The 19,295-nt window shown below is 40.4% G+C and overlaps 2 protein-coding genes across 5 annotated transcripts in view; both read right to left on the bottom strand.

Moving 5' to 3' along the window:
- Window positions 1–4,446, bottom strand: part of SIKE1 (suppressor of IKBKE 1) — a 12,283-nt gene extending 7,837 nt beyond the window's left edge. For 2 of the 4 annotated variants that reach the window (XM_023515459.1, XM_023515462.1), the window contains exons 1-3: window positions 4,219–4,443; window positions 3,880–3,985; window positions 2,399–2,541 (exon numbers count right to left, since the gene is read on the bottom strand). In XM_023515459.1, the coding sequence (XP_023371227.1) occupies window positions 2,399–2,541; window positions 3,880–3,985; window positions 4,219–4,377 (408 nt within the window). In that variant the 5' untranslated portion in view covers window positions 4,378–4,443. Of the gene's footprint in view, window positions 1–2,398; window positions 2,542–3,879; window positions 4,014–4,218 lie in introns of all 4 variants that reach the window. The other 2 variants (XM_023515461.1, XM_023515460.1) reach the window with 2 other exon arrangements.
- A 3,984-nt stretch (window positions 4,447–8,430) lies between these two features.
- On the bottom strand, window positions 8,431–10,648 carry LOC100944314 (testis-specific gene 10 protein-like). Its single transcript, XM_023515513.1, is given in 5 exon segments — window positions 8,431–9,366; window positions 9,643–9,785; window positions 9,788–9,867; window positions 10,040–10,119; window positions 10,121–10,648. Coding segments are annotated over 5 exon segments (1,767 nt in total).
- Window positions 10,649–19,295: the final 8,647 nt, after the last annotated feature.

Here is a 19,295-nt window from a genome sequence, read left to right as displayed (position 1 = left end):
ATGTGGCTGGCGCCTTAGCCGCTTGAGCCACAGGCTAGTTTTTTTTTGGTTGCAGCCATCATTGTTGTTTGGCGGGTCCGGGCTGGGGATTCGAACCCACCACCTTAGGTTTACGTGTCTGGCGCCTTGGCCGGTTGAGCTATAGGCGCCGAGCCAAAAAAAGGGCAACTTTTAAAGGATCCTTTTACAGTTCTTGTGTTAACCTTATGACAGCCCAGTGATGATCACTTGTCCTACTTAGAGAGAATAGGACTCACTTTCAGAAGTCCAGACATTTTTCTACCTTTTAGACATTATATTTCTTTTACTTCACTTCTGACTTTTATCATTCCTTCCTTCCTGCCTGCCTTCCTTCTCTTCCCTTCCTCCCTCCCTCTCTCCCTCCTTCCCTCCTGTCTGGATTGAGATTGTAAGTCCTTCTCAGTGAAGGGTAAGATTATGAGATCTGAGGGCTGTTTTAAAGCTAATAACTTATTTGTTAGGTATGTTGAAATGCACTGTGAAAATCTGGTAATTGATAGTTTCCCTATAGATAACATGTGAAGTCTTTCAGATATTATGTATAATATAATTATCTTTTAAAATTACTTTTTGTTAGGTGACATACTATAATTTCACTATTTTTTTTTTTTTTTTTTTTTTTGGCTGGGCCCAGTTGTGAACCCGCCACTATGTGGTCGTGCCCTACTCCTTGAGCCACAGGTGCTGCCCAAATTTGAATACTTTAATTGGCAGGAAGTGTACCACTTTCCAAAGTGCCTTATGCTGTCTTTGCACATCTCTCTTAGAAAGTACTCCTATATGAGCTAAACTCTGTGTCCTTCAAGGTTCATGTTTTATCCTCCAGACATATAAACAAATAAAACGTATTTTTCTCTTCCAGACATTTAAAATATCCTCTTTCTCTAAAAATTCTGTTAAGTCAGTAAAATGCATTCAACAGGGTCTAAGATGAAACTAACTTTTCACTATGTCTCACAGTAGCAAATAGTGAGGCTCTGATCTAGAATTCCAGGATTAAATGAGATAGTACACATGAATGTACAATGACAACTATGAAGCACTCTGCAAATGGAAGAACAATTACTGAGTCTTCCAAATTAAATCATAAGCAACCAAAGTGTAGAATCTATGCCCATGTTTGGTTTTTAATTCTTTTAATTATATTTAATAATAATTATAAAATTTAAAAAATAATGAGCCACCACGCCAGCCCTCATGTTTGGTTTTTTAAAAAAACTAAGGTTCTAAAACCTTGGCAAGGTGGCTCATACCTGTAATCCTAGCATCTGAGAAGCCAAGTCAGGAGGATCCCTTGAGCTCAGAAGTTCCTGACCATCCTGAATAAGAGTGAGATCCCTAGTCCAGGCACGCTGGCTCACACCTGTAATCCTAGCACTCGGGGAGGCCAAGGCAAGTGGATTGCCTGAGCTCACGGGTTTGAGACCAGCCTGAGCCAGACAGAGACCCCATCTCTAAAAATAGCCTGGCAGGTGCCTATAGTCCCAGCTACTTGGAAGGCTAAGGTAAGAGAATCACTTGAGCCCAAGGGTTTGAGGTTGCTGTGAGCTATGACTCCACAGCACTCTATCAAGGGCGACAAAGTAAGACTCTGTCTCAAAAAAAAAAAAAGAGTGAGACCCTATCTCTACTAAAAATAGAAAAATTAGCTGGCCATTGTGGTGGGCACCTGTAGTTCCAGCTACTACTCAGGAGGCTGAGACAGGAGGATTGATTGAGCCCAGGAGTTTGAGGTTCTGTGAGCTAGACTGATGCCATAGCACTCTAGGCTGAGAAACAGAGCAAGACTCTGTCTCAAAAAACAAAAACACGGTTCTCTCCCCTAAAAACATAGTATGATGCTATTAGTTTAATAAAGGTTTACTGACTGACTTCTATGTGCCACCTACTATGTTAGGGATAAAAATACATATGAATTCATACTCCTTACAACCAGGGAACTTAGTGAAATGTACAATAAACAACCAAGCGTTTACTCAGCACCTTCAACACTAAATGGGCACAGGTTTGGTGTGAGAGCTAAGCATTCATTAATACCCTGAAAAGAGATCTTGATGAGAAAGGGAGGAACCTTAGCCCCACTCAAATAAAAGCATCTCAGCAGACCCTACCCTTGTTCTTTCTGTTCACATCTTTACAAAGCCATAGAAAAATAAACAATGAATGTGAGAAACATGAAAGGAAAACAAGTTTCGTTTTTTCCCTCCTCAAAAGCACACAATCTAAGACAGACTTAAACACAACCTATTGGTGGTGACCCCTTTATAACAATGAAAATACATCGTGGCATTAGAAAGGCTGAGAACCACTGATATAAAACAATCTTAAGATTTCAATTCAGTTCATTTAGAATTTATTCATAATCAAAGTTTCTTACTGCAGAGTGAGACTGGTGAGCTTTCAGGACTGGTTCAGCATCCACTGCTTTTTTAGCAACCATTAATTGTAACATCTGTTTCCGGTACTTGCTCATGATGAGTTCCAAAGCATCCTGGTGTTCCTCCAAGGAAACCCACAGCTCTATCAAAAAAATAAAATAACTTGGCAGAGATGTCTGAGAGCTGGTTTCCAAATCTAAAGTCTTAACAATTGGAGTTTTATGACACTCCACGCAATATTATGAATCCAAGATTTAAGTCCCTAAAACTCAATAGTTAAAGTCCACGTAAAAGATAACTTTCTAAGCAGAGGCAGCAGAGTCTGGGCAGCATAGGTAGAAATACTATGGGATGTGTAATCAGAAGATACGGGTTTGAGTTCAGTTCTGTGACTTGGTTAATACTTAGAAGCAAAGATTTAACCTATTTTTTTAATTGACTGTAATAAATACCTGGCTTGTCTACCTCAAAATAAAGATAGGAGACTACAGTGGAATGATACATGTGAAAGTCCTCTGTAAACTGATACACATGTACAAGTGTTAATATTACCATCATTAATAACATACTCATCAAGCCTAAGAAGATATGCCCTTAGGATAAAATTCTGCTCTTCTACCCTGCACAAGAACATAAAACCTTAATCTTACCTCCAGTGTTAATTATTTTTGTTAACATAAGGGATTTTTAATGTTTTGTATGTGTAACAAGGTCTTGTTCTGTCACCCAGGCTGAAGTGCAGTGACAAGATTATGGTTCACTGAAGCCTCAGCTCCTGAGTTCAAGAGATCCTCCCACTTCTGCATCCCTAGGAGCTAGGACTGTAGGCATGCACCACCATGACCTGCTCAGTGTTTATTTTTAATTAATATTGAAACATTAAATTTTGGCTGGGCAGGGCTGCACATGCCTGTATTCCTAGCACTTTGGGAGGCTGAGTTGGGAGGATGCTTGAGGTCAGGAGTTGAAGACCAGCCTGAGCAAGAGCAAGACCCTACCTCTACTAAAAACAGAGAAATTACCCAGGCATGGTGGGGCAGGCCTGACCTCCCGGCTATTTGGGAGTCTGAGGTTGCTGTGAATTAGGCTGAGGCCATGGCACTCTAGCTCGGGTGACAGAGTGAGACTGTCTCGAAAAATTAAAAAAATTAAATTTTAAGCCCTTGAAGATATGAACTTTTTTGTTATGCATTTGGGGATGCCAAAAAAATATTTTTTTTAACCAGGCAATAATTAAACTCTAAGCACCTTCTGGATAAGTTGCTCATACATACAAAACCAGTCAGATGACCTTGAAAAGGGTAATCTAACTTTATTGTTACTGGGCTGGGACGGTTAAACCTCCTATTAAAACTACTGCCCTGGACATACATATAGAATGTGCACTTTTGTGAACTGCTAAGGAAGTTTTACAAGAACTTTCAAACTATTACCGAATATGAAAAAAATCACAACAACTACACAAAAAGGCCTGACTAACCTCTGTTTTCCTGCTGCAAGTCTCTAATCTGTGTGTTCTCTTGGGACAGCAGAATGTGAGGTTTGTATTTGGACATGTCCTTCATATCGGATGCATCCTCTTGATACTGGACAAACAGAGACAGACTAAGCGCGCTGTAAACAGAATAGGGGCAGATGCAACGAAAGAAGCAGGAGTCAGGGATCCAGGGCAGGATTCTTGGCCCGTCCCCGGAGAAAGGTCTCAACGCCGCCCTCTGAGACCGGGAATAAATTCCAGGACGAGTCGCCACTTCACATCGCTGTCCACCCTTTGCATGCCCAGAACCCGAGAGCACCGGACCCCTACCCTCTGCCTGACCTGGTCCGGAAGCGCCGTCCCCGCCTCCCGCATAGCGGCCACTCGCCGGTGCAGGGCCGCCGACTGATCCACCAGCGACTCGGCGGCGGCATCGTGCTCCCGCAGCCTCTCCAGCAGCGTCTTGGCGTCTGTCAGGATTTTTTCGATGGTGCAGCTCATAGTGGCTGCAAGACCCCTGTCCAGCTCACCTGTGCGATTTGCTCAAATCTTCCCTGAATTTGTCTCAGCTGTACAGGCGTCACTTCCGGGCAAGTTTCAAAGGCGCCTGGGGAGCCGCGATATGCGCTTGCGCAGTGGCGGCCTAGCCGGAGATTGACCTGCTGTAACCTGAGGCCACGCCCTGCGCGGAGCCAGAGATGAGCCATTGCCACACCCTGGATTTCCTGTTACCACAGTCGGGTGGGCAAGCGGGGCGGGTCCGAGGTTATCCTGCGCCTGCCGGTTTTGATTGATGTGCATTGTTACTCAACCATAGTTCTTTTCTTTTTTAAAATTTAATTTTTAAAAAACTCTAATAAAATATACATAAAATCTAACATCTTAACCATTTTTTCTTTAAAAAATTTATTTATTTTTTTAGAGCCCAACTACAGCACAGTAACATCTCAACCATTTGTAAGTGTATAGTTCAGTAGTTTTAAGCACATATATATTCTTACAACTGTCAGCAGCATCCATCTCCTGGAAGTGTTTTTATCTTGCAAAACTGAGACTCTGTATCCCTCAAACAACACCCCCATTCTTCCTTATCCCCAGCCCCTGGCAACCATCATTCTACTTTCTGTCACTAGGAATCTGATTCTTCCAGGTTGCTCACTAAGCGAAATCACACAGTTTGTAGTCATGTGACTGGCTTGTTTCAGTTAGCATAGTGTTCTCATCTTTGATCCATTTTCATCCTGACAGTAGCATATGTTAGAACGTCCTTCCTTTTTAAGGCTAATACTCCATTGTATGTATACCTGGTTTTGTCTATCTGTTCATTCAGAAATGGCATCTTGGGTTGCTCCCACCTTTTGGCTATTGTAAATAATGCTGCTATGAACAGGAGTGTGCACATATCTCTACAAGAGTCTGATTTTTGTTCTTCTGGGTATATACACAGAAGTGAAATTGCTTGAACATACAGTAATACTACATTTAAATTTTGAGGAACTCCCATATTATTTGCCACAGGATCTACACTGCTTTACATTTCTACCAACAGTCTACAAAGCTTCCAATTTTCCACATCCCTGTCAGTACTTACTCTTTTTTGAGATGGAGGTCTCACAATGTGGTCCTGGGCTCAATGGATCCTCCGGCCTGAGCATGGTTTGAGTAGATGGGACTACAGTTGTGCACCAGCAGCTCTCAGCCTATTTAACACCTTGGTGGGGGCAGTGCCTGTGGCTCAGTGAGTAGGGCTCCGACCCCATATACCGAGGGTGGCGGGTTCCCGGCCCTGGCCAAACTGTAACAAAAAAATAGCCAGGCGTTGTGGCGGGTGCCTGTAGTTCCAGCTACTCGGGAGGCTGAGGCAAGAGAATCACCTAAGCCCAAGAGCTGGAGGTTGCTGTCAGCTGTGATGTCACAGCACTCTACCCAGGGTGACAAAGTGACACTCTGTCTCTAAAAAAAAAACAAACCCAAAAAACAACCAAACAACTTTTTTTGATATATGCATACTAAGTGCTGCCAGTTAGAGCCATTGTTATTTCCTACTTGCCTATTTTTTCTGGTTTAATTCAATTAATAAAATGAAAATAAATCTAACCGTAACAACGATTTTTGTGTTGTTATTTTGGTTTATAAGAGTTAACCTTGTCAATCTTGTAAGTCAAATTTTGTTCTTTTTTTCATTGATTGATTTAATGAATATTTTTGGAGAGCCTTCTTCGTTTCATTCATTGTTTGGTTTCTGTGTGTAATAACCGAGCCCCCAGACTCTAACCCCCAGGACTAGTAAGAAATGCAACAAAGCCCTCATATTTGTAAGAACTTCTCTTAAGCCTTTTAGCCTCAGCCCCCCTCCTTAAGGGAGGAGAAGTTAAGGTCTGGGAAGAAGCCCAAGAAGATAAGGGAAGGAAGGGAGGCAGGGGTGAGCCCTGGGTGAAAAGGGCTGAAGTTGGTTTAAGGCCCAAGCTGCTCTCGGAAATTTACCAAATACCCCTCATTTGATGATTTGTGAGTTAATGTATCTAAAGTTAGCATGTACCCACACCCCAAATTGTGTAACCCCTTATGGTGCACCCCATCTTATGATGATGAAGTAATGTGTATCTTGTGATGTATAAATCAATATGTGCCCTCACCTTGCGAACCCGCTCTAACTGCTATGATTGGCTTCTGTATTGCGCTAGCTTGCTGACCCTTGCAAAATAATGGTATAAAAAGGCACTTTGTCTGGCAATCGGGGCTGATCGCCTTTGAGGTGATCCAGCCCACTTGCAGGAGTTAATAAATTTTGTCAATTATTGCATCAAAGTGGGGTCCACCTTTTTATCTCCGCAGCTCTGACCCTCTTTATGTGAACACAGCAGAAAATAAGATACAAGTTCTCTGCCTTTATGGAGCTTATATTCTAACAGAAAGAGTTCCTATTTTAATAAATGATTGAAGATAGGTAGTGAGGGGGTCAGAGAAACAGTGGGGAAATAACTGATTTTTCACCATTGTATTCCCAGGCACTGGCACAATGGAGACATTCAAGAATTTTTTTGTCAAGAGGAAGATGGGGAACAAGTTCAACAAAAATAACAAATAAGGATCACGGACCAAGAAGGAAAAAAATTAATGCAGAGCCACAGAGGTAAAGAGGTTTCAGTCGTTAATGCAAAACAAAAGAAAATATCCTCCCTGAGTAATCTCTTTCACTCATTTGGCTTTGACTTCCATCCAGGGATGCTGGGTCTTAAATCCATCTCTGTAGCCCAAATCCCTATCACGAACCCAGGATATTTTTATTTGATTGCTTATAGGATATTCCACAGGCATAACATACAGGAACAAATTTGACACAGTATGAAAGTGATCTCATCATCTAACTCTGATGGAGCCTTTGTTTCAATTTGTCTCAGTTTTGCAACTCTTTCTCTTACTACCATCTGTCTGATCTCATTGAGGTCTTTATATTCACATTCTCCCTGCCTATCATACTCTTTTCTCATGGTCTAATTTTCTTTCATGACAAAATTGGTCTCTTATGATTGGCAATCTAAATCATTGTTTCTCCAGCACCCCCAATTCCTTTGCACTTTTCTTCTTAGGCCAAACATACCAGTAAACTCCAATCCTTCCCCAATTAATGATTCTAACATTAATTATGTTAATTAATTAATATTAATTATGGCTTGGTAGAACTTGGCCTTGAAAAACCATAGGCCCTCATGATTATGGTGAAGGAAATCTCAACACATTAAGGAGAACTATTTAGTCTTCTTCTAAAAGGTGAGAAAAGGAGATATTAGTGTGTATCATACAAATGGCTGGTATAGAAACAAGGGAGGATAATGGTTTCTGGTTTTGCTTTTTTTTTTATTGTAGTACTTTAATGTTTTAAAGAAAAATTATTAAAAATACAGATTTTTAAGTACATTCTTGACAGATATATCTTCACCTACCTTTCTAAAAATAGTAGGAGTAAACACAATTGTAGAAAATGTATGTTAATTAGTCTTTGAGTGGTACAATACCATGGATTTAAAAATCTGAACACACTCCTACTTTCTGCTGCTTTGAAATCAGATTATGGCATGGAATTTATGTTAGGTTGGTTCCAAAATGGAACATTGGGTACCAGGCCAGCATTGGTAAATTGTGCCCATTTCAGCACAACTTCTCCAGCCATGAAAGCATAAGAAAATAATCGACCAACGGATTATTTGAGATCCAAGAAAGGAAAGGAAATCAGTTTTGTAAAAACACTTTTCCTTCTTTTTATAAGCTTCTTTATTTACTCCGGATAGTTAACATAGCAGTGCTGAATAGTGAAGTAGGCAGATTTTACACTCACTATTACTGGATGGATAGAAAGAGCCATATGCGTTTTTGTTTTTATAAGTCATCTCAGATCACCGCGATATGGCACGTGAAAACAGAGATTCACAGACACAAAGTCAATAAATACATTCAAGATTGTCAAGCATTCAAAAGATAAATACAATCATATAGCAAAAAAAATCGGTTTGTAACTTTGATCTTTCCCAAGGGTGTGAGGAATCTTTTCACAAGTCAGAAATCTCAATAGCAAAGATTCTCTTCTAACGATCGATCTAAGCCTCGGTCAGGAGATGGATGGTGAGCATGTTCTGGTGAATGACATTTTGCATTTTGTTTCATTGTGGAACACAAATGATAGGCATTACTTGAGTAATTTTGGCGGCCAAGTTCTTGTGCAGCCCTCTCCCTCTCAAAGCGCTCTGTCCCTAGTTGTCTTTTGGTAATGTCTAAATCAGCTTCCAACTGTGTTACAACATTTCTGAACTGGGCCACATCTCTACTCTGGATGGCCATTTTATTTTCTGCCAAACAAAGATGTTCTTTAAGAAGCTGAATTTCAGATTCTTTTTCTTGAAGTGCTATCTGAGACTGATATTCTTTGTCTCGATTGGCTATGAGCAAAGCTTCTAGATTTTGCATGGAGATTCTCTCGTTTGTCATCTGACTCCTGAGGACTTCTATTTCAGAACGAGCAGAATCTAACTCATTCTCCATCATTTCTATTTCTTGATCTTTAGCAACCAGCTGTCGATTAAGAAGTTCTTTGCTTGAGTCAAGTTTAATACGGAGTTCCCTTGTAGAAGATAAATCTGCAAGGGCAGACACTTTCTCAAACTGAACCTTCTGAAGCTCCTCTTCCATCTTTACAACAGACTTACGTAAGATAGAAATCTGGGACTTATAAGACCTTTCTGCATTTAAATGTTGCTCAACCTCTCTGTTGAGGGCATCTACTTTTTCTTTTAATCTGTTACCCTCTGCCTCAGCAGTGATAAGTTCCAATTTGAGGGTATTGTTTTCTGCCTCTACTTGACGGGCCTTATTTTCCCAGTTTTCAGCATCTTCATTGGCTTTTCGGAGCTGATCCATCATCTGCCGGTTCTCAGATTCTTCAGACTTTAATATATTCTTCAGTTTGTTAACCTCCAAATTAGTATCTTGGACTTTCTGGGTTTTTTTTTTGAGACAGAGCCTCAAGCTGTCCCCCTGGGTAGAGTGCTGTAGCATCACAGCTCACAGCAACCTCCAACTCTTGGGCTCAATCAAGTCTCCTGCCTCTGCCTCCCAAGTAGCAGGGACCACAGGCACCCGCCACAACACCGGCTATTTTTTTGGTTGCAGCCGTCATTGTTGTTTGGCGGGTCTGGGCTGGATTTGAACCCACCACCTCAGGAGTATGTGGCTGGCACCCCAGCCACCTGAGCCACAGGCGCCTAGCTGGACTTTCTGTTTTATGTCGTTAAGTTCATTATGAGTGTCATTCAATTTTTTGGACAGTGCCTGGTTTTCCTGTTTAGCTTTAGCAAACTGTTCTTGGAGATTGTCATTATCATGTGCCAAGCTATCTCTTTCCCTGGCAATTTGAGCTCCTCATTTGTTTCATCCAATTGCCGACACATTCTGGAAATGTCTTGTTCACACATAATTAGGGCTTCAGTAGACTGTCTTGATGCCTGTTCCGTCTCGGCAATAATATTCTTCATGCCTGAAATGGTCTTTTCCAATTTTTTCATCCAAGCACATAATTTTCTCCTGAGTAAGCTGGAGCTCATATTTTTTCTTAGCAAGGTGTCACTGAGTATCAGAAAGATCTTTTTCTGTGTTTTCATATAAAAGTCTCAAAGAATTGTTCTCTGCTTTTTGTCTACCAAGTTCACTTTCAGTATCCATTGCCTTTCTTGCTAGTGATTTCATTTCTTTTTTCCACGGTAGTTATGGTTTCCTTCATCAAAGTCATGTTTGACATTTGTTCCATACGTTCATCGTCAAGATTGTGAACTGTGCACTCCAGCTCCTCTATCCTCTGCTCCAAGTGAGCCTTCTCATTAATCGCTGTCTCTTGAGCAATCTTTAGTCTTTCCCGCAGACTATCTCGTTCTGTGGTCATTTTTCGTAAATCAGTGAAGAGTACGTCTCTTTCAGTCTCCACCTGCCAGAGAATAGCATGCGCTGCTGTTGATTTAGGAGACTTACAGCTTTTCATCATTTCTCTTCGAAGTTGGGCAATTTCTTCCTGTGCCTGTTCATAAAGAAGAAAGGTCTTGTCTCTTTCAGATGTAAGAACCTTCACATTACCCTGAATTTCTGCCAAATGATGCTCATACTTTTCCAGCATGCATTTAAGTTCTTCACGATCTCTTGCTGTTGTCTTCAAAAGTTCTACATCACAGTTTGCACCCCGGAGAGTTGGAGATGGGTGTCTTAGACTTTTAGATCTACTTTTCATCATCTTTCTCAAATTTTGAGCTTCGCACTTATAGTAATCTCTGTCTGCTTCTAAAGTCTTGACAAAGGAATCGAGTCTAGAAGATTTATTTTGTGCTTTTTCAGTCTCTAAAATTATAGATCTAAGCTTTTTTATTGTATCTTCCAATACAGCAATATTATTTTGCTGGCAAATGAGTTCAATCTTTGCTTCTTCTTCTTTTTTTTAATCATTCTTTTTATTTTTTTTTTGCTGGGGCTGGGTTTGAACTCACCACCTCTGGCATATGGGGCTGGTGCCCTACCCCTTTGAGCCACAGGCACCACCTAATCTTTGCTTCTTTAAGTTCCTTGTCAGTGGTATCCACCACAAAATTCTTCTCTTTTTCTAGTTGCTCTGCTAGTTGGTCAATTTTAATCAATTCTTTACAAAGATGCTCATTGTGGCTGGTTAAATCATCTACTTGACTGCTTACCACCTCCTTACTATCCAAGAGTTTCCTAACATATTATTCCAAGCCATGATTTATCTGTTTGAGATCTTCAATCTGTAATTTCAGTGTAGTGACGAGTCTGTCTTGGTTTCTCGCTTCTTGTTCTAGCTGGATAGTCTTTTGGTATTTTTTCAGCTTCAGAACCTGGAGCCCCTAGACCAAAATCATGTTCCTTGGTGGTAACCTGAGGGGGGCTCTTCTTCCACCTCCCTGGTGCCTCAGCTCCACTTCCGTCCCTCTGCTTTTGTTTTTTTAAGGATTTTTTTTTTTTTGAGAGAGAGTCTCACTATGTCACCCTTGGTAGAGTGCTGTGGTGTTACAGCTCACAGCAACATCCAAGTGATTCTCTTGCTTCAGCCTCCCAAGTAGCTGGGACTACAGGCACCCACCACAACACCTGGCTATTTTTTGGTCGTAGTTGTCATTGTTGTTTAGCAGGCCTGGGCTGGATTCGAAACCACCACTCTGGTGTATGTGGCTGGCGCCCCTAGCTGCTAAGCTACAGGTGCTCAGGAGCCAAGGAGTCTTGATTGTGTTTATAGTTTTTACAGTGGAAGGAGCCAGTAGAGAAAGAGATATAGGAAAGTAGAGGGACACTGGGAGAAGGAAGAGCCAGGAAGAGAAGGGAAATAGTAGCTTCTCCATTGATGTTTGCTAAGTGTTGACTGAGATCAAGAACACAGGTGAAGGTGCCAGACTTGAAAAGAACAAGGGGTATTTCATTCTCCTTAATTGGAAGACAAATAAGAAGATTGGGTACAAAAAAATAGATTCTAGGAAGGGATACATGAAGTTGAAGAGAGTTCTAAACTTTAAGCTGTCTCGACACTTTTATCTCACCCATCAAACCAGTAAGATAAGCTCAGGCACCTTTAGTGTTGTTTGTGAAAATTACATAAATCATCTAAGACCTCTTTTGTGTATTCTCACTTATTTCCATTTGGTCTCTTTTCCATGTGGGTCCTGTTTCTTGGCCCCACTTCCTCCTCATTATCTCACTCTTGCTCTTTGGGCTGGGAAGCATTTGGGGTTGCCCTATCTTTATTCTCAGCTCTCAGACTGCCCTACTAGCAATCCCACTTCTGCTTCTTTCAGGGTATATCCCTTACCCCAGTGATCTTTGAGAACCTAAATGCCAAATCTGACCCACAAGGCAGTATTCCTCCCACACTAACCAAAACTCTAGTGAGGGAGGGACTTGTATATTTTACTGTAAACTCCTCTTGCAGTACCATGCTCATTGTTATACCCATACCATACAGACAGGAAGGGAGGCTTATGCTTCTCCCTGAGCATGAGAAACTCTGTTCAGAGATGTGGCAGTGCAGGGTTCCGGGGTCAAATGGTGGTCCCAATCTTCCAGCAATAGAGGCAAAGGCAAAGATACTCTATTGTGTCTGGCCTGTACCACCACATAGCTCCTTGTTCAAACATCCATACCATACCTGTTGATAGCACTCTTTTGGTACCCCTGCAAAAAATGTAATTGTTCAAAATGCAAATCTTAATAGACACTTAGAATCTATGTATTGTTAGGAAGAAGCATAGATGGAAACATACTGGGTTTATTAAGTGCCCGATTTTGCTCCTTTTTCCTTTCCCATATTGTAAGTTTTCATTTTTTTTTAAATTGAGACAGAGTCTCACTATGTCACCCTTGGTAGAGTGTCCTGGTGTCATAGTTCACAGCAAGGTCCAACTCTTGGGCTTAAGCGATTCTCTTGCCTTAGCCTCACAAGTAGCTGGGACTACAGGTGCTTGCCACAATGCCCAGCTATATTTTTGTTGCAGTTGTGATTGTTGTTTAGCTGGTCTGGACCAGGTTAGAACCCACCAGCCTCGGTGCATGTGGACAGTGCTATAACCACTGTACTACAGGTGCTGAGCCCTATATTGTAGTTTTGAGCTCTCAGATCTGTTTTTTTTTTTTAATTCCTCCTGCTAATTAATGGCTTTGTAGGACTTAGCCTTCAAAAACCATAGGCCTTCATGATTATGGTGAAAGAAATCTCAACAAAATAAGAACTATTTAGTCTTCTCCTAGGAGGTCAGAAAAGCAGATATTAGTTTGTGTCATACAATTCTCCTTGTAAATGCTGATTCTAACTAAGAGTCATGTAAGACACCTTGACTTTAGGTGGCTATGAAAGTAACCTTTAATATCTAAAGTTCTGTGATTCTGACTGGTTGCCTTACTTAATAATGTATTGTCTGGGCAATAATAATTGAATTTTCTATTTTCTAAAAGTTTTAAATATACATTGTAGTAGATTAAATTCTCTCCAAACCATAATTCCTAGTACCTATGAATGAGATCTTATTTGGAAAAAGCACCCTTGCAAATGTATTTAAGGAAAGGATCTTGAGATCATCGTGGGTTAGAGTGGGCTGTAAGTCCAATGACGAATGTTCTTATAAAAAAAGAAGACACACAGAGATACATAGGGAACAATGCCATGTAAAAATGGAGGCAGAAATTAAGAGAAGTGTGTTCACAAGCCAAGCAGTGCCACAGACTGCCTGAAGACATCAGAAGTTTGGAGAGAGGCATGGCATGGATTCTCTCAGAAACTCCGAAGTAACCAACCCTGCTGATGCCTATGATTTCAGACTTGTGGCCACCACAACTGTGAGAGAAAAAATTATTGTTTTAAGCCACCAGTGGTCATTTGTTGTAGCAATCCCAGGAGACAAATATACTCTTGTAGGGTTGGTATTCTTTTTTTATTTTTTTAATCAAAAGGATATTGTTGACTGATGGATATCTTAGGTAAAAAAAAAGAGTTGAATTTCATTCATATTAATAGGAGAGGCTGTAAAAAATAGCTATTTTTGGTATTATTCAGTGGTTAAAAAAGAAGGAAATTTTGCCATTTGTAATGGTATGGAGGAACTGGGAGCACATTTTGCTAAGTAGAATAAGCAGACGCAGAAGGACAAACACTCTGTGATCTGACTCATATGTGGAATCTTTTTTTTTTTTTTTTTTTTTTTTTTGAGACAGAGCCTCAAGCTGTCCCCCTGGGCAGAGTGCCATGGCATTACAGCTCACAGCAACCTCCAACTCCTGGGCTCAAGCGAGTCTCCTGCCTCCGCCTCCCAAGTAGCTGGGACCACAGGCGCCCGCCACAACGCCCGGCTGTTTTTTGGTTGCAGCCGTCATTGTTGTTTGGCGGGTCCGGGCTGGGGATTCGAACCCGCCACCTTAGGTGTACGTGGCTGGCGCCTTAGCCGCTTGAGCTATAGGCGCCGAGCCATATGTGGAATCTTAAAACATCAAACTTATAGTAGCAGAGAGTAGAATAATGGTTTCCAGGATCTGGGGGGAGAAGTGGTGATATGTTGGTCAAAGGGTGTTCAGTTATAGAATGAACAAGTTCCAGAGTATAGCATGGATGGTGTTGGATGTGTTAGTTCAGTTGTGGTAATCATTATCAAAGATATTCTGTATATGATCATCATGTTGAACAACTTGAATATTATTTATCTTATTTTTTTCTTAAAAACATTTAAGAAATAAAAAGTAACATTGTTTTTAGGCATACGAAAAACGCCAACATTTCATACTGGGTTAGACAGAGGACATGGAAACTACTTTCTAAGCAGAGTGGAAGGACCAATAAATGCAGCCCTCAAAGACTCTGCATTTACTTTTAGAATCAAAATGAGGGTAGCTGTACTTTTAAAGGACAGCTGTTATTTTAAAGGAATTGGCAACTCATTCATTTTAAAAATCATATCTGTATTCATTCTGGTGGTTCTCATGTATTGTGCTCCAAATATTTCACAAGCATGCTGACAAATTTGAAAAATATGTTAAAACATGTGCAGTTGAACCACAAATTTGCCTTTATTACGCAGAAATATTAGCAAAGAAACTCTAGCTAATTTTCTATAACTAATCTGCATTTTCTTGTGAGCCTCCATACCCACTCTATCAGGTGATATGAGGAGAAAAAACCCTAGCTTTTATTGTGATAAACTTGGTCTGGTTAAGTAATTGAACAGTTGCCTTAAGTAAGTCTTATGTATAATTCAGTCTTTCAGATTTCTTCTTCTTCTTCTTCTTCTTTTTTTTTTTTTTTTGAGATAGAGTCTCACTCTGTTACCCAGGCTATGGTGCTATGGAGTCAGCCTAGCTCACAGCAACCTCAAACTCCTGGGCTCAAGTGATCCTCTTGCTTCAGCCTCCAGAGTAGCTGGGACTATAGGTGCTTGACATGATGCCTGGATACTTTTTCTATTTTTATTAGAGACGGAGGTCTCACTCTTGCTCAGGTTGGCCTTAAACTCCTGAGCCCAAGGGATTCTTCCCCCTTGGCCTCCCAGAGTTCTATGAGTACAGACATGAGCCATCTTGCCTGCGTGGTTTCCTCTTCTCTGCTTCAATCTGTGGAGTACGGATGTTTGGCGTTGAGGGTGAAGAGTACCCTTTTGTTTATGTATGTTGAACCCACCTTATAACCTTGGGATAAAACCAACTTGATCATGGTATATAATTTTTTTCATGTGTCATTGAATTCTGTTTGCTAGGATCTTATTGAATATTTTTGTATTGATATTCATTAATGATATTGGTCTATAGTTTTCTTTCTTTGTTGGTTCTTTCCTGATTTGGCGATCAAGGTAATATTTGCTTCATAAAATGTGTTGGGAAGTATTCCTTCTTTTTATTTTCTTTCTTTCTTTCTTTTTTTTTTTTTAGAGACAGAGTCTCACTTTGTTGTCCTTGGTAGAGTAATGTGATATCACAATTCATAGCAACCTCCAGCTCTTGGACTTAGGCAATTCTCTTGCCTAAGCCTCCTAAGTAGCTGGAACTACAGGTGCCTGCCACAAGGCCCAGCTATATTTTTGTTGCAGTTTGGCTGGGGCCAGGTTTGAACCTGCCATACTCAGTATGGAGCTGGTGCCCTACTTATGGAGCCACAGATGCTGTCCTTCCTCTTTTTCTGTTTGGAAAAGGTTATGTAATATAGGTACTAGTTACTCTTTAAAGGTTTGGCAGAATTCTGATGTGAAACCATCTGGTCCCAGACTTTTCTTCTTTGGGAGATTTTGTATATTTGATGCTATTTCAGTGCTTGGTATAAGTTGTTCAATATTTCTAATTCTTTCTGGTTGAGTGGTATGGTTGCAGGTATTGGTCCATTTCCTCCAGCTTTTCACATTTGTGAGAATAGAGTTTTTTGTAGTAATCGTTGGGGTGTTTTTATTTTTTTTTAATTTCTGAGGTTTCTGTTGTTATTTCTCCTTTATCATTTCTGACTGATGATATTGGAGATTTTACTTTTCTGTTTTTGGTTGGGTTATCCAAAGTTTCATCAATTTTGTTAATCTTTTCAAAAAACCAACTTTCGTTGATCTTCTGAATGATTCTTTTGTTTTCAATTTCATTTAATTCTGCTCTAATTTTTGTTATTTCTTTTCTTCTGCTAGGTTTGGGGTTGGAATATTCTTTCTTTTCTAGTTGCTTGAGATAACCCATTAAGTTGTTGACTTTCTTTCTGTTTTCTTGATGAAGGCTTCAAATGTGATAAATTTCCCTCTTAGGACCGCTTTTGCAGTATCCCACAGGTTTTGATAATTTGTATCTTTATTGTCATTTTGTTCTAAAAACTTGGTGGTTTCCTTCTTAATCTTGTCTTTCCTAGCTATCATTCAGCATAAGGTTATTTAGTTTCCATGACTTAGTTTGAGTATGAAGATTCCTATTGCTGTTGAGTCCAACTTTTATTCTGTGATGGTCCAAGAAGATACAAGGAATGATTTCTATTCTTTTAAATTTTCTGGGGTTAGACTTGTGTCCTAAATATGATCAATTTTGGAGGATGATCTGTGGGCTGATGAGAAGAATGTGTATTCAGTTTTATTAGGATGAAATTTTCTGTAGATGTCTGTTAAGTCCATTTGTTCTAGGGTCAAGTTTAAGTCCATTATTTATTTCTTTAGTTTCTTCTTGGAGGATCTATCTAGAACTGCCAAAGCGGTGCTAGAATCTACCTCTATTATAGTGCAGGAAGACATCAAATTGTTCATATCTGTTAGGGTTTGTCTAATAAATTGAGTAGCATTCTGGTAAGGTGCATAAATGTTAATTATCAAGATCTCTTCATGTTGAATGTTTCCCTTGACAAATATGTAGTATCCATTTTTATCTTTCCTTATGTTTGTTGGTTTAAAACATATTGTTATCCGCACCTGTGCCAATTTATGTCATTCACATTAATAATTGCCAAGACATGGAAACAGCCCAAGTGTCCATTGATCCCTCAATGGATTAACAAATTGTGGTATATGTACACCATGGAATACTATACAGCCATAAAAAGATGGAAGCATCACATCTTTTATGTTTACCTGAATGGAGCTAGAACATATTCTTCTTAGTAAAGTATCTCAAGAATGGAAGAAAAAGTATCCAACATACTCAATACTTCTGTGAAATCAATATATAATCACCTACGCATTCATACAAATGGTAAAATATAACTATAGTCCAGAAAGTAGGAGGGAAAAGGAGAGAGAGGGGAGGGGAGGGAGGAGGCCACTAGGATGGAGAGTATTTGGGGGGACCGCAAATGTGCATGATGCAATGGTACATTTCAAAACTATTAAGAAAAGAGTATAATTGTCTTACCACAACAAATAGGTTGGTGAGGTGATGGATAAATTAATCGGTTCAATATAAGCATTTCACATTGTTTATCAAATTAGTACACTGAACCCCATAAATGTATCAATGTACACAGTTATGATTTAATAAAAAATAATAAAAAAGAAAATATCATAACACACACTACAAGTAATGCTAAGATGACTTGGTATCCACATTAGACATCAAGGCCACTCTAAAGGACAAGCTCCAGATGGGCCTAACTTACCCATTTCCATGTGTCATGCACAGTGTTCAGAAACTCCACTGCACAAACCATAAGGCTCAGGAGGCAGGGATGTGTCTGTCTTGTTCACTCTCTGTCACCAGCACAAAGCACAGTGCTCTGGAAGATCATGCATCTTAAACTTCTGAGCAAAGAAATGAATAAGGAAAACCTTAGGGCAACTTAAGAATTTCCCTTCACTAAAAACAGATATCTCTCGCTCTCTCACCCTCATCCTATACCTCACTCAGGTGAATGGAACTCAGTGGGTTGACATTTTTCATTCAGCCACCACTCTCAGGAGCAATATGTTCTCAAAAGTTGCCACCAGTCTGCTAAGCTGTTTGAAGCCTCATACCTTGCCTATTGCCCCTTCTTCTGATTCTTTCCTGGACCCAGTTCCACAAGACACTTAATGTGTCTGACCTAGGAGACCCCTGAACAACGGAACCAGCCCCTGATCCCACCTGCCAAGTCTGGCCAACCGAAGAATGGATGATGTTCAGAACCAGAAAAGAAACTCCCTTCTGACAGCTTCCTAACTGCACGTCTGACACAAGTTTAGGAAGTGGATGAAAGTCAGAATAATATCTTTAGGACTATATCTGAACAAATGAGGCTGCTTATGGCAGATTGAAAGGCAATGCAGTGCCCTTTTTCTGGGTATAGCATCATTTCTGACATGGCAGCTTTGGAAGGAGCCCTGATGATAGAGCAGACATTGGAAAGCCCTCCTGAAATGTAATCAAACATCAGCACTGAGCAGGTGTGGTTCATCTTGCATTCTTTTTAAGTGTTGGTGTGCAGAGAAGAACAGAGAATTAGCTCCCATCATTCAGACACACACATAGCCTTCCTGTAGCTGGTTGAAACCATCTTTCAAATGACCTCAGGGCTTCCGTATTCAAAAACTAGGCAAGAATATAACTGAATCTGCAAGATGCTCCAACACCAGTTCTCTTTGATGCTCCTGCTTAGGCCTTGTCGGTTCTGATCTTGAATGCCTCAGAGTCACTACTGCCCCTTGCCTGTTTCCACATTATACCACCACAGTAATATGGTCACCAACCAAAGTTCTATAAAGCACTTCACGCTACTCAGCTGAACAGTCTGAATCCATGGGCTGAGGCAAGTCACTGAAGCTTGTTGAACCTCACTCTTCTTGTCTATGAAATGAGAATTTTGCCTCTGTTTATGGAGTGGCTCTAAGGATTAAGGTGTTGTGCTTTTGTTTTGTGGATTTTTCTGAGACAGAGTCTTACTCTGTCATCCCAGGTACAGTATAGTGGCATCATCA

The sequence above is a fragment of the Otolemur garnettii genome, unplaced genomic scaffold (assembly GCF_000181295.1).
Source record: "Otolemur garnettii isolate 467f Iridium unplaced genomic scaffold, OtoGar3 scaffold00073, whole genome shotgun sequence".
Taxonomy (NCBI): domain Eukaryota; kingdom Metazoa; phylum Chordata; class Mammalia; order Primates; family Galagidae; genus Otolemur; species Otolemur garnettii.
Note: the sequence above shows the minus strand (reverse complement) of the source record. Positions and strands in the feature narration are given on the sequence as shown.